The sequence below is a fragment of the Phyllostomus discolor genome, chromosome 3, assembly GCF_004126475.2.
Source record: "Phyllostomus discolor isolate MPI-MPIP mPhyDis1 chromosome 3, mPhyDis1.pri.v3, whole genome shotgun sequence".
Lineage (NCBI taxonomy): Eukaryota > Metazoa > Chordata > Mammalia > Chiroptera > Phyllostomidae > Phyllostomus > Phyllostomus discolor.
The window spans coordinates 207,772,332-207,795,808 of NC_040905.2; the positions used below are offsets into that span (position 1 = coordinate 207,772,332).

General features: G+C 54.6%; 1 protein-coding gene across 4 annotated transcripts in view; it reads left to right on the forward strand.

The window, feature by feature from the left end:
• Window positions 1–23,477, forward strand: part of MVB12B (multivesicular body subunit 12B) — a 169,157-nt gene that overhangs the window by 57,305 nt on the left and 88,375 nt on the right. For all 4 annotated transcript variants that reach the window (XM_036022238.1, XM_028532633.2, XM_036022240.1 and 1 more), the window contains exons 3-6: window positions 2,794–2,901; window positions 8,299–8,395; window positions 14,912–15,041; window positions 17,866–17,988. In XM_036022238.1, the coding sequence (XP_035878131.1) occupies window positions 2,794–2,901; window positions 8,299–8,395; window positions 14,912–15,041; window positions 17,866–17,988 (458 nt within the window). The remainder of the gene's footprint in view (window positions 1–2,793; window positions 2,902–8,298; window positions 8,396–14,911; window positions 15,042–17,865; window positions 17,989–23,477) is intronic.

Below are 23,477 nucleotides of genomic sequence, written 5' to 3' on the forward strand. Positions count from 1 at the left end.
CAGAACCGAGGAAGGACAGTGAAAGCAGGGTTTGGGAAACAAAAAAGATCTTCTAATACCTGGGACCCGGGGGAGAAGACAAAAGACAGGGATCCTTGGTGGTGGGGAGCTGGGGCCACCGCCTAAAATGCCATGTTTTCCAAGGGACTGTGTGTGCAACCATCACGGGGAAATGCTGACGCGGGCTCACCCTGTACCCCTACGTCGCTGTCTGTGGGGATGACGTACTTGGGGCGACCGGTGCCTCAGATTGTCCCCACGCCACTCCTGCTGTTACAGAATGCACAGGGCCAAGGGTGGGGTACGGTACACTATTACCTAAAGGACCCCCACTAGGTCTGATTGTCTGCCACCATAGGAAAGACATCTCTCAATGCCAGAGATTTGTGAAAAGGAAAGCAAATGTTTATTTAAAGCTATACAGACGTGACTAGTGACCTAATGTCTTCATTAAAATATCAAAGTCCTTTTGGATACCCACAGACTCCCACAGTGCTTCCTCCCCCCCTCCCCCTGCCCTAATCCGGGGTACCGTATCTCAGGAAAAGCAGCGGACGTCCGTGATTCCGGTGCCGGCACCATCAGCCGTGTCACCGTCCAGGTAGAATCTCCAATTAATCCAAAGCCATGGGGCACCCTCTCATGGCCCACTGGCAAGATTCTTTGTGCCCATTTTCTTCCAGGCAAGGTCTCTCCTGCTTCCCAGGCCACGTGGCCAAGGAGCGCACCCCAAAGCCATGGGGTCCTCACTCTCGCCAAAGCTGCATGGTTCTCTTTTCACCAAAGCTGCGGGGTTCCCCACTCTGGCAAAACCACGTGGTTCTTCCCTCAATGGCTGCCGTGTCCGGTTTTAAATCCCCGCGCCAATCTTCCTCTGTGTCCCCATTTCCGACTCCTCCTACAATCAGTTACACCTGCCAGCACTCCTGTATTATTCCAGCTTCACTGGGCTGTTGTCGTGAGTCTGGGCAGGCATGGCCGCATGTCATGGAGCCAATCTTCTCCAAGCTCTCTCACGCAGGCACTGTAACCCGGGGGACCTGCCCCCGAGTTACAATTTGGGTGGAAGTCCCTTCCATCCCCCTGGCTCAGAGCATGGCCACAGCTGTTTAACGTATCTGTGCAACCAGCTAAAGGTTATAGGTGCATTAAATGGCCACACCATGGGTTAGCTGCAAAGCTGTGGCTGCACAAAACACGTCCCTGCTCCATGTGTCCCTTCCCCCAACCCACACCTGCGGGGGGCGGGGGAGGGGGAGGACATCTCATGTGTCTTTCCAGTATTTCCTGGACACCCTGAGTTCTGGACCCCACTCCAAATCCCTATTGGGGCCCCCCTCGGCTGCACCCTGTTCCACTGCTGCAGGTTTTGGGTCGGACATATTTGCACTCTTAGCGGAAGGGCCTTTCTTCTCCCTCGGTGGCATTTGCTCATTTACAATCGCCGGGTTTGGGAAAAGAAACGCATTTTTCTTTGGCCTCGTGGCCTGTGGGCTGTTCTGAGGCAGCCTCGGAGAATGTGGCCGTGGGGGCTCCAGGAATGCCCTCGTGGAGCCCCTCCACCCCCGTGCGCCCCCAGCCTGTGCTCGTGACAGAGGCCGCTGTTGTGCCCCGCGGGCGTGCTCACGGGATGGGGCCGACTCGGGCAGTTTTGGGGCGTGTGGAACGGAGACGCCTCAGCAGTGTGTCGGCACAGCAGGGAGCTCGTCAGGTCGAGGCCTGCATCCCAGGTCCGCACCTCGCGGGGACAGGCAGGCGGGCTCCAGGCGCATCCCCAATGGGCCGTGGCTCCCTGAGCCTTCCCCGACTGCCCCTCGGGGTGCCAGCCCGCCGGTTGGCTGAGGGACCCTCTGGCGGGATGCTGGGGTGCTGCCACAAGCCGGGTGCTGCCATGGGGGGCTGCCGGTGCGAGGGCAGGCCCGGCCCTGACAGTCCACCCGGATCATACTCCGGAAGAATCGGCAGGGACACTGCCGCGTCCGGCCTTTTCTGTCCTCCTCTCGTCTCAGCGTGACCTCTCCCGCACGACCGGGCGCCTTCACGCCCGCCCCCCACCCCGCAGTCCAGTCCACGGGTCCTGTCGGCCCAAATCCAGGCCGGCCGCTGCCTCCTTGAACCCTTCTTCGAGGAAAAGGTCTACATCTGCCCACGAGAAAGTCCTTCCTAGTGAGACTGCGCGCCAGGCACTGGATCGTCCTTATTTTTCTCTGACGATACAGTTTCTGACCTTGAGTACCCCTCGCAGCGCTTGCACCAGGAAGCCCCGGCGAGGAAGGAACTTCCCTGACAGCCGCCCCCTGTCGCTAATAGACTCCCACCGGCAGAAGCACCCTGGATGGCCCCGGGGTCCTGGGGCAGGGGGCCAGCCAGCGTCCCCAGCGGCGTGCCCCTCTCAGGTGGTATTTCACACCCCACTGGACTTTTTCCTGCCCCCCCCCCACCATCCCCCGCCGTCCCCCGAGTACGTGGTAATGAGCAACTTAATGTGCTGACTTCCCTGATCCCTCCTCGGTCTGTACAACAAAAGTTGCTCTTCTCTCATTAGAACCATTTTTGTCAGGGTGTCTTTAATCAAGGGCTTCCCCGGGGACCGTATTTTTAGAAGTTGTATTTTTCACACGCTCCCTCTTCCCCTCTTGGAACATCTCTTCCCGGGGCCCCGAGAAACGGACTAATGAGATGCCAGGAGGGTTCGGGCCGGTGTTAATTGGCGCGGGTACGACGCCCCGCCTTACCTGCGCCTTCGGTGCCACCTCGCCTTACCTGCGGTCCTCCTCTGTCTCTCCGGTGTAGGTGGCGCAGACGGCAGATGGCGTGGATGCTGACCTCTGGAAAGACGGCTTATTTAAATCCAAGGTTACCAGATACCTGTGTTTCACGAGATCCTTTTCCAAAGAAAATGTAAGTCCAGTAGCGCTGTTCCTTTTGCTGAGTGAGCGCAAGCGGCTCACGTTCTGCCCGTCCGAAATGTCCTCGTGTTCTCTGTTGCGGTTTGTTTTCACCGCCGTGTTAATGTATCTGTGGTTTTCGCGAGCTGGGTAGGATCGGCAGCCAGCGCCGTGCCTCGTTTATGAGCAGCATCGTGAGCCCTGCGCCCAGGTGCGCCGTGGATTCCGTCCACGTGCGTCCTCGGGAGGAAGCCAGGAAGTGTCTCCCGCAGCCCTTGTATGCCCACCTTCCTTCCCAGTAGCACATCACAGGTGGGTGTGGACGTGAGAACCTTCCAGTGAGGCTGGATTGAAAGCCGACCCCCCAAGGGGGGCACAGCTGGGAAGGGGCTACACGGCCACCCCTCTGCACGGACACAGCCCCGCTTCCAAAGCGACTCTCCCCCCCGCGCCTCTCTGTGACAGAGGGCGTTTCACTGTTTCTGCAGGTGGGTGTGCCACCTAATAACGTAGGTTTCTCTTTAGTGTGCCGTTTTTCCTACGCAGGCCCATCAAGTAGGACATTTTTGAAGATGTCTACTAAAGCTTTTCCAATAGGGTTTTAACGGGCAGCTTGAAAAAAGGGGGACATAGCTTTCCTGAATCCCTGCTTTGTGTGGGGCCCGCCCGAGTCGTCCCGCGGACGTACCCCTTCCGTCCCGGGACTCTCTCCTGAGCGCCAGCTCCTTCCTGACATCAGAGGGTCTGGGGGCTTCTCCAGGTCAGCGGCCTTTCTGAGCCCCAAACAGGGGGAGCAGGTTTTCATTTCCAGGGGTGTCATTTCATTTGGGGCCTCAACGTTACTGTCTCTTTCTAATACAAAGTTTTTTGGAAGTATTTTCATTAATTTATTTTTTATAAATTCTCTTATAACAGTAATATATGTCCATGATTTAAAAACTTTTTAAAAACCAACAACTTTGAACATCTTCATTCAGAAGTCTGACAGGGGAAAGGAATGGTCTTTCCCAGCCCCCCCAACACACACCCCCACAGCCCCATGGTCCTGTCCTGGAGGTCCTCGCCCATCCCTTCTGCATTTTCTGGGTGCAGACAGTCGCACGGTCCTCTGGCTCTCACTCTTCCCCCTGCCACTCCTGTGTTTATTGGTAAGCCTGTGGCGGGAAAGTTATTTCTAACACATTCAGGGCTGGGGGAGAAGTTCATGCTTCAATTCCCCCCCTAATTACGACGCATGCTCGTTGGAAAGTGCAGTTTCTCAGGGAGTGGGGGGCGTCGGGCGGCGAACACTGGGAACCTCCTCCGTCCTCCAGACAGGCCGGACGGCGGCAGCTGCGCCTCTAATGAGTCTGAGCAGGTCCCTGGGGCTCGTCCTGCAGCCTGAGCCTGAGCAGCCCCCGGGGGCAGGTCCGGAGGTCGGGCCGCCTTCGCAGACGTGGGGCTCCCGAAGTCAGGGGCAGTCCCCCGTCGCCCCAGCTGCCCTCCCGCACCCACGTGGTCCCAGGGCGCTCCCCGCCCCTTTGTCTCTGGAGTTCACCTGAACACTTTTTTGAGACTGTTCATGCTTGTAGCTTTTGTCCCCTTCTGTTCGTCCCCTCTGTGCAGGTCAGTGCGCTCACTGCCACTCGGGGCCGTGAGGGCGCGCTCCCAGGCTTCAACACCCAAGTTCACGTGCTCGCTCCGCTCAGCTGTTCCGAAGCTCAGCGGTTTCGCGACGTCGTTACTGACCTCTCTGCTCAGGCCTCACCCGTCCTGACTGAAGAGGCTTCAGTTCAGAGCCCTGGCCTCCCAGGACAGCCACGATCTGTTCGATTGCGTTGTTGTTAAGATTTTATTTATTTATTTTTAGAAAGAAGGAGAGGGAGGGAGAAAGAGAGGTGAGAGAAACATCAGTGTGTGGCTGCCTCTTGTGCGCCCCCAACCCAAATGGGGACCTGGCCCGCAACCCAGGCATGTGCCCTGACTGGGAATCGAACCAGTGACTGTTTGGGTCACAGGCCAGCACTCAATCCACTGAGCCGCATCAGCCAGGGCTCTCTGATCGATTTTTTTTTCTGTTTTTGTTGCATTTCCCCCAAAGGCTGTGGGTTGTTGGTACTCTAGGCCAGAAGAGTCCTCCATCCCTTGGTGTGGGGACGCTGACAAGTCTGAAAAATGACAGAGGAGTCACCGGAGCTTGGTGGTTCTGGGTGTCGTAGGTAAACATATCATAGAAAATGCATTGATTCGGTCCATATTTGTTGAATGTTAGAGAGCTGTTCGTCGCGTGCCCCTTTGCCTGTCTTCCCCCACGAGGACCGGGGTGGAGGTGGGCTGTGACGAGGGCTGTCAGCTGGGGCCCCGGGCGGCAGGAGAGACCTCCGCCTGTCTTTGGAAGCAGTGTAGGAAGTAGGTGCGTTTTGAGCAGGTCCTGTTGTGAGATCCAAAGGGATCCATTTCAGGGGGGCGGCGGGGCCTGCTTGCCAGGCATGGAGCAGGCAGGAGCGAGGCGTATTTTAATCCACTGCCGCCAGTCTGTGCCCGCCTGCTGTCAGGGCCCAGGTTGGGCGGGGCGTGATTTTTTACAGCCATGAAGCAGGGGTGTGGGGCCTCCAGACTGGACAGGTTCTTAATTAGGCGACTTGAGACTCCCAGCGTAGGAGTTTTGGGAGACTCCTCTGGAACCTAAATTTCTTTCTCCAAATAATGCTGTTAGTACAGAAACCTGGCTGTGGAGTGACGTTGCTTCCCGGGGAAGGATCGAGATTAATTGCACTTTTCATGCCCTGTACTTTCTGCATTACCTGTAATAATAATGTACATAGATTAGGTAGGGAGGATATTAAACAGAAGGATTTATGAACATTTGAATATTAAGTTGGTTATCTGTGGCTACCTTAAATGCAAGGTTGTCAAAAATAATTACAGTATACTAGCAAATACTGGCTACCAGAGGCAATATAAATACCCTGAGTCAGTGCATATTGGGCTTTTGGCATGAATCATTTGCTCAACAAGGATTGGGAATACGTTCTTCATATTTATGAGGAGGAAATGAAAGGGAGCACGCGGTGGGGGAGGGGAGAGGAACACGCGAAATTAATGGTGTCGCAGACCCACTGTATTACGCCCGGCGCGGCGCAGCCCCCTGCGCGGAGGGGGCCCCGCTCAGGCTGCTGGAGGCTCTGGCAGGGCAGCCTCCCATTTCGTATGCATGGGAGGGTTTTCTGATGCTCTTTTAAAAAATGGCCACGCCACCAGTGTTCTGGCTTTACGACCAGGGACCTTCGTGGAGTGCGGAGGGTGAGGTCGCGCTAAGTGGTTTGCAGTTGACTTCTGTGAAACCCGGCTTGTCAAGCAGGAGACACTTGAGAAGGATATTGATGAATGCCCCTCCATCCCCGGGGCAGGGAAACATACCCCGCTGTTAATTTCTCAATGCAGAAAGCAGCGATGACATGGAGACGCAAATGCCGTGAAAAAAAAAAAAATTGTGATAGATTAGATGAGGCGACTCTGGAAGCCGCTGACATCTGCGAGTGAGGTTCACGGTTCAAACCCCGCCCACAGGGTCAGATCGATCCAGCGTCCCGCGCCCCCCCCCCCCCCCCCCGAGGCGAGGCTCCACCTTCCGCTCGCTGCGTGGCACCGCCCCACGTTTCCCGGGGCCCAGCCCCCTGAGGTGGACCCACAGGGGAATGGATGGCAAGCAGGGAGAGACACGGTTTCGTGACAGCAGGGCCACCAAAGCACCAGCCATAGTTTGCACTTGGCACGTTCAACCTTTAGTTACATTTGGAAGAATTCATTTCATTTGTGTGCATTTGTATAATGTGGTTATTCATTTATGATGTATTTACTAAATATACTTTTAATGTTTTTACTCACATAGTTTAGATTTGTCATCGCAGCCAGTCCAATCTGATTTCTGACTGCGACCTGTCCACCCAGTTGAAAGTGTACCAGAACACATTAATTTATGCAGCAAACAATGACCGAGCACCAGCTGTGTGCCGAGAACTGTGCTAGGCTTGGATTTACAGTAGGGACAGGTAGTTTTGGTCCCCGTGTTTTTTTTTTTTTTAATTTAATCTTTATTGAATTTTTTTTCCATTACCACTCAGTCCCCTGAAGTCCTCGTGGTCCTTAAACTCTAGTGGGGAGACAGATGTTAAATAACCTCACAAATGTGCCATCATAAATTGATATGCAGGAAAATGGACAGTGCCAAGAGAGAACAGAACGGAGAGTTTAGATGGTAAGAACTCCCTGGTTGGCCTTCAGAGGGAGTGTTAGTTGGCACTGGGCAGGGGCAGGGGGGCTGGCCCGCTGTGCGCAGAGGAGGAGGCGAGAGCCCTTCTCCGAGCTGGACGGAAACAGGGCCTGAGGCGTTGCTGCGGAGGCCAGAGTGGTGGGCTGGCTGTCTGGACGCTTGTCTGGGTGCAGAACGAGGAAGCTAAGAGCGTGCTCCTGCGGAGCTCCGGGGAGTGCGGAGCTTCTGGGAAATGGGCGAGCAGAGGGCGTGGCTAGCATCCTGGTGGGAGAGGGTTTGGGATCACAAGCCATAAGTCTTTCCTTAACTGGATCTAACCGGAGAAGGGGGGAGGTAAGCTGCAAATTACTCCGAAGATTTTAATGAACTCTCTGGGGTGGCCCCACGTATTTAAGTTGTAGGATACAAATCTTTAGAGCTCGTTTGCAGCCTGAAATGAGGGCCGCAAGTGCCGGCGCGTTTGCAGAGAATTCTCGCTCGCCGTTACAGAAGGCGGCATGCCGTCTTCTTCGGAAGATATTTTTGCCCTGGTTATGGAAACTGCGCGCTGTGGACCCCCTACACCACCACTAAACAGGGACTTTAAGAGGCCCCGGTGCATGTCATTTTAGAAGATGTGCGATATGGAGGCGGCAGGGCCTTTCACTCCGTATTTTATGATTCTTGGGATTTTACGGAAGGCATCTAGCAACCAAGATGTGTGTCGATGTGCAGACTGGCGATCTTTCAGGAGTGTGGTTGCTTCTCAGTCTGGTTTGGATGCAGCTCTCTCCCCCACGGCTGCCCCAGGAATTTGCTCTCTAAAACCCACTGGGTCCAAGAGCTGGGACATTGGGCTTGAGGGCGGGCCTGGTCCCGGGACATGCGCTCAGCTGCCCTCTGCTGGGTCATGTCACATGTGTCTCCTGGCTTGCTCACCCCCTGAGAGGTCATGTCTGAGTGAGTGACTTTGAAGTTCTGCAGATGAAACTGTTGCCCAGGGGCCACCGCGTCCCTCTGTAACGTCTGGGGAGCATCAAGTGCCACCTACTCTAATGCACCTGCTGTCGTAAAGCTGTACGAGTTGTTGTGTTAAGTATGCATCTTGAAGCCAAGATGGCAAACCCACCACAGGCGTGTTCAGATTAATAGTGTGTGTCTCTTTTTTTTCTCCCCAAGAGTCATTTAGGGAACGTGTTGGTGGACATGAAGCTCATTGACATCAAGGACACTCTGCCTGTGGGCTTCATCCCGATTCAGGAGACGGTGGACACACGTGAGTCACCCTTTAGTACCACTCATCTCAGTGGGAGTCTCCTTCCTCCAGGTATATCTGTAGATGTTTTAAGGTGCATTTTCCTTTGGGAACATTTTAGGAGTGCTCGCTGCATGCCCATGAATAAACCCCGCGGCGTTTGACACGTGTCTGACTTGGTTCTCCCAGGGGTTTGTCGTGTTCTGGTTAGCGCCAGGTCAGTGAGCAGAAGGTCCTTCTCTCCCAGGGTGGGGCTCCCCGCGGAGCCGGCCACTCGGGCGTGGACGGAGAAACTGGTGGTGGTCTGTCCCTAAGTGCATCTTGTGTGTTGCTGAAGCCAAGCTTGGCACAAGACTGAGACGCAAAAGGGAAAAAACCAGAAGACACCCAGGGAATACAAGGGCAATGGTGTCCCTGTTTTGGGCTCTTAGAGCTCACGAGAGAGGCCGGAACCAGACAGACTGCAGTTAGAGTGCCAGGGTCCAAACTGCGCCCCCACCAGAGCAGAGCAGGTGAGAGGTGCTGATGGACCGGGACTTGTCCGGGTCCTCTTCTGCCAGTCGGTTACTACCTAGTGCTGGCCCGCCTCTGAGCACTTGAGCCGCCTCCTTTTGATGCAAAAGTGCATGTTCTGTTTTCCCTTACTCTCACCAGCCAACTGTAGGATGCACGCACAGGGAAGAGTAAATAAAACAAACCCAGAGTCTCCTTTCCTGGTGACACATGACTTCCTTTGAAGGTCTGTCTTATTCTGTGTCACACTTACTTGATTTTTCCACAGTTAGCCCCATTTTGGACCCACTATTTTTGCTGGTTTTCTTTTTGGGTGCTGGCATTTCATGTAGACCACACTTTTCATCTCTGCACAGACCCCACATAGCTCTGATTTTAGCGAAGCCAGTGGACTCCATTGCCTAGCCTATTTTCATTCTTTAAAATAATCTCCTTACTTTTGGATATTTTGCTTTTACTTGTTATTATATGCATTAGCTAATAATTGCAATAGCTCATATTTAGTATGTATTTACCGTATGCTAACCCCCGTGATAAATGCTTTGCATAACTGATACCATTGAATCTTCAGAAGACCCTCCACTTGGAAATGAATAGTATTAAACCCATATATGCAATATATGCAATGAATGAGGTGCAGTAACTACTTAGGGATTAAAGAATTTATCCAAGATCATGCATCTGGGGCGGGAGCAACCAGAACACACACACACACACACACACACACATGCCTGACACCAGCCTCACTTTTAACCTGTGTCACTGTAAAAGCATGTGTTTAAGCCCCTTTTACGGAAAGATTTTACATACTTCTGTATCAGGGGTTTTTGATAACAGCTTTATTGGATATAATTCACATACCATACAATTTACTCATTTAAAGTATGCAAATTAGACGTTTTTAGCATATTCACAGAGTGTTGCAACCATGACCACGATCAATTTTAGAGCATTTCATCCCCCCCACTCCCTAAAACCCATTCCCAGTAGCAATCACTCTTCATTTCTCTCCAGCCCCCTGCCGACCCTAGGCAGTCAGTCACCAGCCTGCTTTGTACGCGGCGTTGCCTATTCAGGACGTTGCACTAAGGAGCAGGATGCAATAGGCGCTCTTTCCCGCCTGGCTTCCTTTACTTGGCGTGAGTTTTCAAGGTTCATCCGTGTTACGGCGTGTGTCAGCACTCCATTCCTTTTTATTGCCGAGTAACGCGCCATTTCTAGGAACGTGCTGCCCTCTGTGTATCCAGGTGGTGGACACCTGGGCTGTTTCTCCTTCCGGCTGCTAAACACTCGTGCACGAGGTTTTGCGAGGACCTGCATTCGCACTGCTCCTCGGCACACACCTAGGCACGGAACTGCTCGGTCGTCTTCTCTCTGTGTGACTTCCTGAGGGACGGCCAAGCTGTTTCTCGAAGGAGCAGCGCCATCTCCCACTTTCACCGGCAGCGCGTGAGGATCCCCGTGTCTTCACATCCCTCAGCAGCACACGTTGTCATGGTGCTTCGTGGCCCCTGTCCTCTCAGTGGGTGTGACCGGCCCCTCGTTGTGGTTTTGATCTGGGTTTCCTGTTCACTAATGACACCGAACACCTTTTCCTGTGCTTGTTGGCCACGTGTGTGGCCAGTTTCTCTGGAGAAATGTCTCTTCTGATCCCTCGCCATTTTTGAGTGGCCGTCTTTGTGTTATTGGGTTACAAGACTGGTTTAATATACAGTGGCCCTGGAACATGGGTTTGCCCTGTGCGGGTCCAGTTATATGCAGGCTTTTTCCAATAAACGCTGAAGCTGTGTTTTCTGTCCTTGATGATTTCCTTAGCATTTTCTTTTCTCTAGCTTTCTTTATTGTAAGAATACAGTATATAATACATGTAACATACAAACTATGTGTTAATTGACAGTTTATGTTATTGGCAAGGCTTCCGTCAACAGTAGGCTAATAGTAGTTAAGTTTTGGGGGAGTCAAAAGTCTTACCTGGATTTTTTGGCTGTGTGGGGGATCAGTGCCCCTAACTTCTGCATTTTTCAGGGGTTAACTGTGTTTTAGATGTTAAGTACTTTATCAATGTTGTGATTGGAATATTTTCTCCCATTTAGGGGATTTTCATTTCACTTTCTTGGTGTCCTTAGAAAAGCTTTTTTTAAAAATTTTCATGGAGTCCATTTATCTCTTTTTCCCTTTTTTTGCTTGTGTTCTTTGGTGATACACTTGAGAAACCACTGCCAGCAGTCTTCCCCTGCAAACGTGGCCCTCATCTGCCAACACCTATGCTTGACCCAGACGGAGCCACCAACTTAACGCTCTCCATGTCCTTTCTTTCCTGACTACGTATTTGCTTTGCTCTTTTCCCTGCCTGCAGTGCCCTTTCCCTCAACCCTGAATGTCTACACCCATCTCTTTCAAGGGTGAGCCTGAGTTCTCCGACCTGCGCCAGACAGCCCCTGGTGTGAAGCAGGCCCGCTAAGATTGATGCGTGCCTGGTGGGCACTGCGGGCTTTGTGATGTGAAGGTGACTAAGATACTGGCCCTTCCTCCAAGTCCACTCTCCTTAGTCTAGGTGCGTAGCCTGGACACAAGGAACCGCATTACAGCACAGTCATCGCACCTGGCACCACACACGTTTATGGCAGGGAAGGAGGGAAGGAAGCCTGTGCAGGGGACACTGGTGGGAAGCCAAAGGGAGTGATCGATTCTGTGTCTGAAGTCCCGGCTTTACCTCCATGAGGACAGAGTGCAGCTTGCGTGGAGAGAACTTGGGCTCTGGAGTCAGACTCGCCTGATAGTGAGTCTGGCTCTGCACTTACAGCTGTAGGGCTTCACCCTCCTGGGCCTCAGTTTCCTCATCTGTAAAGTGGGGAGAATATTGTCCACCTCATAATAATGTTTGCGGCTTGCATTTCAGCCATTTACATGTTTTCTTCATGTCTTTGCTACTCATCTCTTTCTTTGAGGGCAAGATCTGAGTTTAATTCCTCCTGGACCCACCCAAGGGATGGGCTCCATAAAGATAAGCTTATTACTCTCTGTTGCCAAATTAACTTCCAGAAATGCCGATTCACAGTGCCACTGGTGGTGCCAGCTTGCACCTGTTTGCCACAGACCTACCAGCGTAGGTTTTAAAATTTTTTATTTAGTTTGGCTTTCCTAATTTTATTTAATTTTCACTTCCCTATTTATTAGCAAGACTGGATGCTTCATAGCGTTGGCTTGCTACTTCCAGAGATACCACTGCTAATTCTTAAACGGCTTGTCTGCTGGAGAACTAAAATTGTAGACTTGTGTCAATTTCCCACTTCCCCCCTATGTTTTTTTTGTAGTTTTAAAATTCACATTGGTATTGGTTTTTTACAATGAATCGACTTATAATATCTTTATATTGATACTCTGTAGAGCCATAAAGGACTTCCTGTTCTGCATTTTCCTCTCGTGGAGCTGGCCAAGCAAGGGAGGCCGGAGCCGACGGCTGTCTGGGCTGTGGCCTCGCTGCTGCGGGTGCTCCTGTGCAGGAATTGGGGCGGGCAGCCTCTCCCCGTGCCCAGGGCACGTGGGTTGCCAGGCCGTGGGCTTTCAGAGGTCGTCCTGGCATCTCCAACAGGTGTCTTATGGCACAAGGAGGGCGGGGGTGGGGCAGCTCCTTCATTTCGCGTCACGCGGTCATTTCCCGGAGCTTCCACCCAGGGGACAGGTGAGCCCAAGCCGACCACGTAAACCTCTGGTCCGCTCTGTGCGGGCGGGCGCCCGTAAGGCCCTGATTTTACAAAGTCAGCCAGAAAGATGAGGCTCCCGTAATTAATTCAAAATCCGGTTTGTCGCAATCCATATAGCACTTAAAAACTGGAAGACTGTTTGCTTTAGGCGAGTGCCGTGTCCTCGCTCCGTGTTCACCAGCGTGACCGAGCACACTGCCGCGGACTCTGGGTAATGTGTTTACTTACCATTAGGCCTGCTTAAGCGTGTGCAATTAGTGGTTCCGTCTCCTGCCCCGAGTCTGCGGTGGAGGGAGGAGCGGAGGGGAGAGCGGCCTGGCGACAGCCAGTGAGAGACCTGCCTTTTCCTTGACTCCGGGGACAGGTCTGGCCTTCTCACCCCGTCAGAGGCCTGATCTTAGCAGCTGACGGTTTTCCAGGGTGCAGGGCCGCACGGAGTGGTTTCCCCCTAGGAAACCGCCCTGCCTCGTTGGGGACCACGTGTGGGGTCTGGATCCAGGACGTTGGGCTCTAGCTCGTAGGTCTGATCTGGCCCTCAGTTTCGTCACCAGGGAGGGGAACCCACCAAGTCTCCACGTTCCCACCTGGCTCTCATAAAACAGCCCCCCAACAACAGGAGAGCAGCGCCACAGATTCTGGTGTCCCCGCAGGAAAGTCACGACCAGCACAGGCCTGCCTGTTCCCCCCGAGTTCTGCCCCCTGGTTTGGGCATGCTCGTCTCCTGCCCCGGAGCTGGAAGGTCCTGGAGGTCAGCGCCAGACCCTGGCTTACGTGGTGTGCACTTGTAACAGTGATGGCCACTCATGGCTGCCAGGTGCTGGGCTAGCGAAGGTGCCTGTCGCCCCCTTTCGCCCGCCCTGTGTCCGCGCCTCTGTGGGGTGGGGTTCTGTTCACTCCCTTCATGGATGACGGAACTGAGGCTCAGACGCACTAAGGCCCCAGTGCAGGGAAGAGGCCGAGCCGGGATGCCAACCCATCCCCCCTGACTCTTACAGTGGGCGGCTGTGGGGGACTGGGAACTTGTGTTCAGAAACCACAGAGGGGCAGACGGATGGACCCCCAGTCGGTAGGCACTGCGGGCTGCGAGGGCACTGACCCATCACTCTAACACTTGAGAAATAAAAGAATCACGTATATACCTGTTTCTTCCTATACAAAGCATATTTCAGGGAGGCCAAGTAGTTGAAGGAAAGTTGTTTGTTTAGATAGAAGAACTCCAGCTGGTAAATACAGAGGGAAGGACGGATTTACTGAGTCACCCCTTTGACACCTGCTCTGAAATGGTGGGCCTGGGCAACAGTCATCAGGGGAAGTGAACTCTGCTGGGATAACGGTTGTGGCGACTTTATCACAGGGGCAGCTGCCGACACCCCCGGAAGTCAGGGGGGGCAGAGCTGGACGCCATGCCTCATGATATGATGTCACAGGCCCACCTGTGAGGCGTTTTTGCCTAAAAACCCCCAACCTGAACCTCGTGGAGCCTCTGGCTGAAACCGCCCATTTCCAGGAGGAGCAGGGAGTGACGCAGTTCCTCTGACTCGCCAGTGCCCTCTCCGCAAAGGGCGGGGGGGGGGGCGGGGAGAGGGTCTCACGGGACCAAAGGGGCTTAGGAGACCCAACAACCAAATTCAGACAGACCAACGAAGGTTAAATGACATTTTTGAGATAAGGGAGGAAACTTGAATACAGACTATTTATCAGATGGTATTAAGGAATCATTGTTGGTTTTGTTAGGAAATGCTAACGGCATGGTGATCGCGTTAAAAAAAATTGTCCGCTACGGCTGCGCACCGAGCCATCGATGGGTGACAAGACACACAGTGTTAGAGGTTCCTTTTAAATTCTGCAGCCGGCCTAAAGGGGGGCGGCGTGGGGAGGGCGAAACCAGCCTGCCCGTTTTCAGCAGCGTGGAAATGAGGCGGTGGGAACGTGTGGATTCATGCGCCTGGGGGAGTGTTTCAGATTTTCTACAATGACAAGTCAGAAGGAAAAGACTCCGTGTGGCAAAACGTGTTAATAATACTCAGGGCGTCCAGGCGCGTGGATCTGGAGCAGGGAGCGAGTTGTGGTTGTGGCTTTTGGAAGCTGCGGACCGGCTCATTCCGGGCGGCTTCTCCTTGCAGAGGTGGGCGGGCCCCTGGGAGCCCCGCTTCCCAGCAGCGACTGGGCGCGGCGGGCTGGCGGTCCTCTGCGGGGCGGGAAGGGCGCAGCCCGCCCCCCTCTGCGGGGCGCTCTCGCGGCCAGGCCGGGATGTGGCGGGAGGCGCGGTGCTCCCTCCGAACAGAGACTCGCTCACGCCTCTCCTTGCCCTCTCCCTCAGAGGAAGCCGCCTTCAGGAAGAAGAGGCTGTGCATTAAGTTTATCCCGCGGGACTCCACGGAAGCCGCCGTCTGCGACATCCGGGTCACCGGCCGGGCCAAGCAGGCCCCTCCCCAGTACACGTTCATCGGGTGAGTCTGGGGCCCCGGAGCTCATCCCCTCTCCCTGCCCAGCGTGCTCGGCCCCTCGCTGGCGCTGGAGGGGACAGGCGCTGAGGGTTCAAGGCTGCCCCTCCCGCAGGTGCCGCAGCCAGTGCCAGTCGCCACGCTGTCGACCCTTCCGCGTGTTTGTTCATGCCGCCTGCTGCAGCCAAGGGTCCCTCCGTCCCCTCCTCCCGTGTGTTTATCCTTGAGGCTCTGCGGGTCTTTCCAGATGCCCAGGGCTCCAGGCGTTCTCTCCTTTGCAACCGCTGGGCCTGAACTCTCCGCACTGTTCATTCACCCCCCACGTTTGTTCCGCGGGCCAGAGACCCTGGACAGGTGGTGACTGAGGCACAGAGTCTGTGTTCAAACAGGAGGGAGCAGCAACAAATGGAATTAACAATCAGATCATTTTAGCGAGGGAGGAAAATGGAACACAGAAACGGACAGGGGCTCCTTCCCTAGGGGCCTGGGAGGTGAGGTTTGAGCAGAGCCCTCAAGCTGGAGGAGACACCCGCCCTGCAGAGAGTTGAGGGCGCGGCCTTGTGGGCAGAGGAGAGGGACAGGGGTCCCGTGGGAATGGGTGTGGCACCTCCGGGGAGCAGTGTGGCTGGGGTGGGCCAGCGGGCGGAGTCCGGATGAGGGGAGCTGCTGGCAGGGCCCCTCGGGGCATGGGGGCGGTGTGGGTCTATTCCAGTGCAGTGGGTGCCGCCAGAGGGCTCTGAGTCGGGGAGATGGGGTGTTTGCATGTGACCATGTGGTAATTCCCCGCGTGCAGAGTTTTGGTCTGATGCTCCTCCTCCCTGATGAGCAGGGGGCTGGGCCCACCCTGCGGTGTTCTCCCAGTAGCCTCAGCCCTGGGCACAGGCCTGACTCTGAAGCTGCGCCATAGATACACAGTGCGAGGAATCTCGGGATTCCACTCTGGGCTCTTTTGAGTGTCAGAGACAGGAAACCCACCCCCGCTGGCTGATGTCACAGCAGAGTCCAGGGGCAGGTTGGCTTCCTGTGGGGCTGGAAGGAGGTGCTGGGAGGATGTCAGTAGGGGCTGGTTTCCCCCTCGCTCCTCCTCGCTCTGATTCTGGGGTGAGGGGACCCCATTCCTGGACATGTTCTCCCCAGGGGGGGAATGGTGGCCTGGTCCGTTTATCTACTTTTCCTCCAGGTTCAAGTCCCAAGGCAAAGAGCAAGTCTGTGTGCTCAATAATTCAAACAGGAGTTCTAGAATTTAGTTTCATTGGTCTTGATTGACTTCACTGGGGTGCTGTGCACCCTGAACCCGTCACTGCTGTCTGGAAAGTGTCCTTCTCTTCCAGGCCTGAGCCAGTGGAACTCGGGGACAAAAAATGAGGGGGTGGCTGCCCCCGAGATACAGAGGGGAGGTAAAAAGTCAGAATGGGGGAGTGAATGGATGCTGGATGTCCTAAAGACAGTGTATGTCCATCCTACTCAGTCAGCCGAAGTTCCGGTCTTCCCAGGGAATCAGTGAGGGAGGTGGTGTCCGGCCTCTCTCCCCAGCTGGTTTTGCAGGCACCTCGCTCGACCCTGTGGGTCCCACGGAGGAGTTCTCCTGCTTGGCTTTTGAGGTCGGCCCCTCAGATCTGGTTTGAGTTCTGTTTTGCTCCATGCTCATGTTAGCCCAGACCCTCCTCTTCAGTCGGAAAGCCAGGGCCTGTCCCCACAGGCCTGACACGGGCCAGGTGATCGGCGGGCTGTGGTGTTTGCCGCAAGTACGTGGCGAGCCAGTGTCACCAAGACTGTTTCCGTCCTGGTGCAGAGTGTGCGAGGGCTCTCAGCTCTGTCTCAGCCCGCGAGTCCTGAGGAAGGGCTCCGTGGCCACTCCCTTCCTACGCACTCACAACCCTGTTTTGCCACATGCTTCAAATTGATTGTGTAAACAGGAATAGCGAATGGTTGAGAATAACCATGTTCAGTTGCCTTAGAAGCAGCCCTTTACATACAAATAGTAGAAGCCAACAATTTAACGATGAGCTTTTAAAGTTTAATTTTGGTTAACTGTGTATTTTTAATTACTACACAACTTTAAAAGATTCCATTATTAACCAATTTTAAAAATTCTAAAGAATAGACCCTTGCCAGGTATGTATGTTTTAATAATTGAAACGAGAATCTTCTGTCTTTTATATCATTTTGAAAAGATTGCTAAATAAAGTGTATTTTTGTTTCATCTTGGGGCAAAAATTCTTTTCTAGAGGCAGACAATCTCAACGTTATTTTTAAGTAAGGAAAGAGAATCCAGTTCAGAACTCTAGGTCACATTTTCTTAAAAACATGCACACTTTCACACATTCCCCCGCAAAGGTTGGGTGGTCGGCAGGGGGGGTGGGGGTTGGGGGGGGGATGGAAGCCTCAGAGCGGGAACGGCTCCGCCACAGCCTGACCCTGGAGCCCCACGGAGCGGCGGTCAAGTCGGCTGCACGGAGCGCGGCCAAGTCGGCGCAGCCGGCAGGAGTCAGCCACCCGTCTAATGAGGTGTGATTGTGGTTTCCAGTCGTTCCTGGAGTGAACGGAGGAGCTACTAGAAGCATCCCTTGGAATGCATGAGGGTGGTGAAGGAGAAGGCCGTGTCATAACGGCCTGCCTGGTGGGCACGGCTGCCCTCACATTTGGCTCTGAACCGTGTTCCCCCTCCGCCCCCCAGAGCACAGAGAGAGGTGATATCACCAACCTGTGGACAAGAACCGATTCCCTGGTGCCTGAGGCAGTGATCCTTTGGAAGGGGCGGGTTGGCTGTGTCGCTCGGGTAACGCCGTGTGCTCAACAGCGCTGTGACACTCTCTCTCTTCTCCCCAAGGGAGCTGAACAGCATGGGGATCTGGTACCGCATGGGCAGAGTGCCTCGGAATCACGACTCCTCGCAACCCACGACGCCTTCCCAGTCATCGGCTGCCTCCACCCCGGCCCCCAACCTTCCCAGGTGAGGCCTTGTCCCGTGGCGTCCTGCGCTGCCGTGCATGCCGCGGTCACGCAGTTCGGGGTCCCGCGACACGACATCTTAGAGCACCCCCACGTAGCTTCTGCTGAAACAGAGCAGAAGCAGCGCACCTCTGGGGGGCGGGGTTTAAAAATCCAGTTAGAAGTCTTCGAGTTACTGGAATGTAAAGGCCGTTCTGCGTTCTATTCTGCGAGCATTCGGGAGGCTCCGAAAGTAGCCGAATGTGCAGCTTTAAAGGGGCTGGCTGCTCTGTGGAGCTCCTGCCGCACTCGGACAGGCCCTGCAGCGGCGTGGGGGGGGGGGGGGGGGGGCGCTGGCCGGAAGGGGGTGGCATGCCTCCTCTTCCTTGACCGGCGACTCACTGGAAACCCGGGAGGGTTGGTAAGTAATTATGTTCGTTTGTATATTGTTTCTTTTCCCAATGAGCTCCAACTAAGAAATGAGTAGTTTGGGCATGAGACAATAGTGAGAAAATTTTCAGGGGATGTTAGGTTCTGTTTATTTTTTTAATAAGATTTTATTTATTTATTCTTAGAGGAGAAGGGAGGGAGGAACTGAGGGAGAGAAACATCAATCGGTTACCTCTTGCGTGCCCCCAAATGGGGACCTGGCCTGCAACCCCGGCAGGTGCCCTGAGTGGGGATCGAATCAGTGACCTTTCGCTTTGTGTGGGACATTGCTCAAGCAGCTGCGCCACCACAGCCAGCACTCGGGGGATGTTAATTTTAGCCATTGCTTCCACAAAGAAACTTGGGGCAGCGAACGGGCTCTGTGCAACTGAGTTCAGTCATCATGGAGGTAGAAACGGTCTCCACACTTTCTGCAAGAAGCAGGAGGGAAAAAGAATCCCGTCGACTGGAAAAACTTCGACACCACTAGCAAGCAGTTATTTGAGGACAAACGGCAGTGACGGATTAAGTTTGAGAAAGGGATTGCGAAAGTAAATCAAGAAAGAATTGGTGAGGCAGCATCGTTTGGGGGTTGATGTCACATAAGTGAGAATGCATCTAGAAGCTTCCACACGGGTGACAGGGGATGAACAAGGTCTGTCGGGAGCAGGACAAAAGTGTCACTGGCGAGTTCCCCCTGTCGACCTCCACAGCCCCCGCCTGGCCCTCCCGGAGGTGCAGAGGTGGCGTGGCCGCCGGCTCTCCACACGCTTCTCTGAGCGTCCACCTCTCTCAGAAGAAGGCGCTGTCGGGAGCCAGCAGCTCGGGGGGCTCTCTGTTCGGGACACCCCCCACAGAGACGATCTGGGCTTTCCCCCGATGGCCTCGCACACCGAGAGAGGGCCTTAAACCTAACTGCCCCTGGAATCGCCCCAGACCTCGGAAGCAGTTTCATGGTTCCCTGTGGCAGGGAAAGATATGAAAAGCTAATGAGCTACCCAGAGTTGCAGGTGGAGCAGCGGAGCGTCTGCTTGGTTTAGGCTCGTTTGGTCCTTTGTCACTACCCAGAGCCCTGTCACAGCTGTGATCACTGTCACCTGTGCCCGGGGTCAGCTCAGGCCCATCGCCTGTGGTCAGGGTCATCTCAGACTCATCCCTGGAGTAGCTAACAGCTGCTCCCTGTTGACATGATATGGCTTGGAAGGGCCTAGAAAGGGGCACGACCTCAGGGCAGGCTTTCCCTCCCTGTGGGAGGAAGAAAGAGCGCTGATTCCCCCCCTGTGAAAGCAGGAGGCCTGGTGCCCCCGGAAGCGGGCGGGCCGGTGGCGCGGCACAGTCAGGAGCCACCGGAGTGAAAGGCCCGAGAACCCAGGCCGTGGGGCTCCGGGCAGAACTGGAGGTGGTGTTTATAAGGCTTATATATTTTATAACTTCTTGTTGTACAGTTTATGGTTTACAATGGTTGCAAGGAAATTGGATCAGTTTTGTTTTACTTGCCAAATAAAACAAATGTCAAAATAGTCAATATAAAATGTATTCTAATTTGGTTGAGTTAAGTCAGCCAGTATGCAGTGGGATAATTGAATGTTACATTAATGCTTCCCAGTAAAAACCACTTGTCTGCCCCAAGCTCTGCTCTCGCCGTGCCGTGATTTGCAGGGGCACGCGCACCTGTGGGAGCCTCCTAATTCATCGGGGGTGGGGGGTTTGTGGCTTTGGTTTTTATATTGTTTTCTTATCTTTGATTAAAAAAATGAAATGCTGACTATTCAAATTTTCCATGGAAGATTTATGAAACGATGAGTATGTTACTTTATTCCTTGAGGCTTCAGGCCTCGGGAATCTTGCCAGCCGAGGATCCTGACGGCTTTCTCTCCGGCGGTGGGCCAGGCGGTCCTCACATTTCCAGTGTGAAGGCTCCCATGACGCCTGCTCTTCTCTCCCATCCCCGAGCCTCATCCTTCAAGCTGAACTGGCAGCCTCTCCCTCCCTTCCTGTTTCATGCGTCTGTGTCTTTGCTTGGGTGGACACCTGTGTGTCAGCTGTCTCACCTCGCTGCCTTAGATAGCAGCTCAAATGCCTCCTCTTGCAGGAAGCCCTCCCTGAACACAGCAGTGCTGAGCCTGTGCCTGGACTCTTTTCTGAGCACCTCTCCACTGTTACGCCTTCCCTCTGTGTTGTGGTCATGTTGTGACCTTCCTGAGGACGGGGGGCACACCATGTCCTGTAATTTCCCCGCACTCGGCTCAGACCTGGGCATGTATTCAGTTTTGCAAAAATGCTTCTCCAACAGCCTATGGCCTCGTGTTGCCCACGCCCTCCCCCATGACTCCCAGGCCCCTGAGCCATCCTGGGGATTTTTCTGATTATGAGTGTAATACAAACTTGTAGAAAACTGACGGGATAGAAAACAGTGGACCCACAGAAATCCCATTTCCAGTGAGCTAAGGTGCATAACCTTAGATGTTATTTCCTTCAAGTCATTTTTCTGTGTACTTTTTACATAGGTGGTATCAGGTAAGAGCAAGTTTGTGTTTTGCTGCTTCTTTCTCGTGTAACATTGAACCACAAGCGTAAGAAATACGTCTTCAAGCATGGTCTTTGTGTGGACACAAGGATCAGGCTGCAGGGCGAGGGCTAGAGTAAGAGTGTGGTGATGCAGCGCCCTCTACTGACCAAACTGGGGGCGGCAGTGGGGACAGGCAGGCTGGTTCCTGAGCAGGGGGCGGCAGGCCCTTTTCCCGGAGAACCCCTTGGGGGGACTTCGAGGGAACGAGGGGGCAGGGCCAGGAGCAGACCTGATTGCTTTCTTGGGCTTGAGCCTTCATCTCAAAAGCTAAAGTTGTGCTCTCTGCCTCCATTTCCTGTGTTGTCACTCATGGCAAAGAATTTCCTGCCAATTTTTGGGGAGCTCTGATCCCCAGCTGCACTCAGACAAAAGGGAGAGTTGGCAGCCTTTTCAGAGATCATGGGTCGTCGCCTGAGGACCTCCTGGTCTCAGCAGAACTGCCTGCTCTTTCTGGACAAGCTCTTCCTGCCCGTGTCCCTCCTGTTGCTGCAGAGAGTGCTACCTGGGGGCCAGAGACCATGGTGTCCCTTCAGGGCGGGCAGGGCCCCGGAGGCCGAGGCTGCCCCCTGGCTGCATCTGGTGAACCGGATGCAGTGTTTGGTGGCATCTGTGGCAAAAGACAGGATTAGATGTCCCTTTAGACACTGAACTAGATTTAGATTAGAGCTCCTCTTCCTCACTCAGCGAATCTTTATCTCACACACCGACATCCCCACACACGTATCTGAGTTTCTGAGTGAAGAAGGTTCTGCTGCTTCTTCCAGGAGCTCGGAGCCTCCGTCTTCTCTCTGGGCCACTTCTCTGCCCTCTTCCCATCCGCTGCCTGCAGCTCGGTCAGCAGGATGGCGCTGGGCTGGCCTCAGGGCTGGGGCACAACCCCCCCTCCCCCGTGGTCACCTCACCTTCTCTCTTCTGGGCTGGCCTCAGCTCTCCTTTCTTTTAAAAAAACAATTTTTTAAAATTCTTACCTGAGGGCATTGTTTTCATTGCTTTTTAGAGAGGGAGGAAGGGAGAGAGAGAGACATGGATGCAAGGGAGAAGCACCGATTGGTTGCCTCCCATATCGGGGATCAAACCCGCAGCCTTTCGGTTACGGGACGACTGAGCCGCACCGGCCAGGGCTGGTGCAGCCTTTTCTGGTTCTTCTCCGTGCCTCTGCCTCGGGTCAGGGTGCAGGTACGGAAGGCACCTTGCAGCTTCAACCAGAGCAGCCCTTTACTCTTCTCCCACACACGGGATCGCGCAGATGATTCTGCTGGGAAGCAAAGGTTCCGCTGCTGCCAGGAGCAAGGTTTGGACAAGTCCCGGGAGGCAGGTGGAGTCACAGGTGACGATGCGCCGGTAGCCCTGTGGACGGACGGACGGGAGGCCCGTGCCGTCCCGGCGGGGGCCCCTGGTGGGACGTGTGTGAAGGAGACGCTCCCCCGGCCTGCTCCACTGTAGAACCAGTGGCCTGATAAAGACATCAGAAGCGTGCTTATCAAATTTGCAGATGACACGCAGTCATTAGGGAGAGCGGGAGTTCTGAGCGGCAGAATCGATCCTCCCCGGCTCCTCCACAGCTAGGATGCCCTGTGGGAGCCAGGAGATGGAAGGTGCTGGGCGGCGAGGGGTGGGGCCTCCTGAGGCTCAGACCCTCGGCTGCACAAAAACCAGAGTGAGGAGACTTGACTGAGCTCTGGTTCGTGCGAAACGACGGGGCATGAGCGTGGGCCGTGTGGGATGCAGCCTGGTGTGTGCAGCGGGACGCGTTCCCTTGGGCGGCATCCCACACCCGTGAGCCCTTTCTAAAGGGTCACGTCCACTGCCACGTACCACCTGGTAAAAGTTGCCCGACTCCAGCATTGCAGCTGAGCAGGAGACTTAAATAGTGTTTCCGGGTGGGGACGGGTCATTGGAAGCCCCGGAGACAAAATTAGATCAGCTGGACTGAAGTTATTAGGAGGCAGATGTGGGTTTAACCTTTTAAAAAACGAGTAAGAAAATTTCCTGAAAGCAAAAAGTCGTGGCCTCGAAGAGGCTGACTTGAGAGGTCACGCATTCCCAACTGCCGACAAGTCACGCTGCATTTGGATCCTTCAGACTAGAAGAAATGGGTCGTCGTCCCTGTCCCCACCCTCAGAAGTTCCGAGTCAGGAGGCCCGCGGGTTAGAGCTGCAGACGCCTTGCCAAGGGTGACTCCGGGGAACTCCAGGGGGCGGTAGCGTGCCGAGCAGTGGGCCCCTGTCCCCGAGCTCTCTGCTGTCTGGTAGCCGTGGCCTTCCTCCGTCCCAGCACCTGTGTCCCGCCTCAGGTCCCACCTCGGGCCCTGGGCACGTCCTGTGACCCTCTACTGGCATTGCCCCTCCTCCGGGAGAAAGCGTCACCTTCCCTCCCGGAGCCACAGAGCACACAGCTCTGTTCGCGGCTGTCGAGTCCTCCGCAGCAGCCTGCGCCTGCGCCTGCGCGGTGGGCCCCCCGGGAGCCTGTCCCAGGAGTCGGTCAGGGAGCTCCCCTTGCAGGGTGCGCGGCGC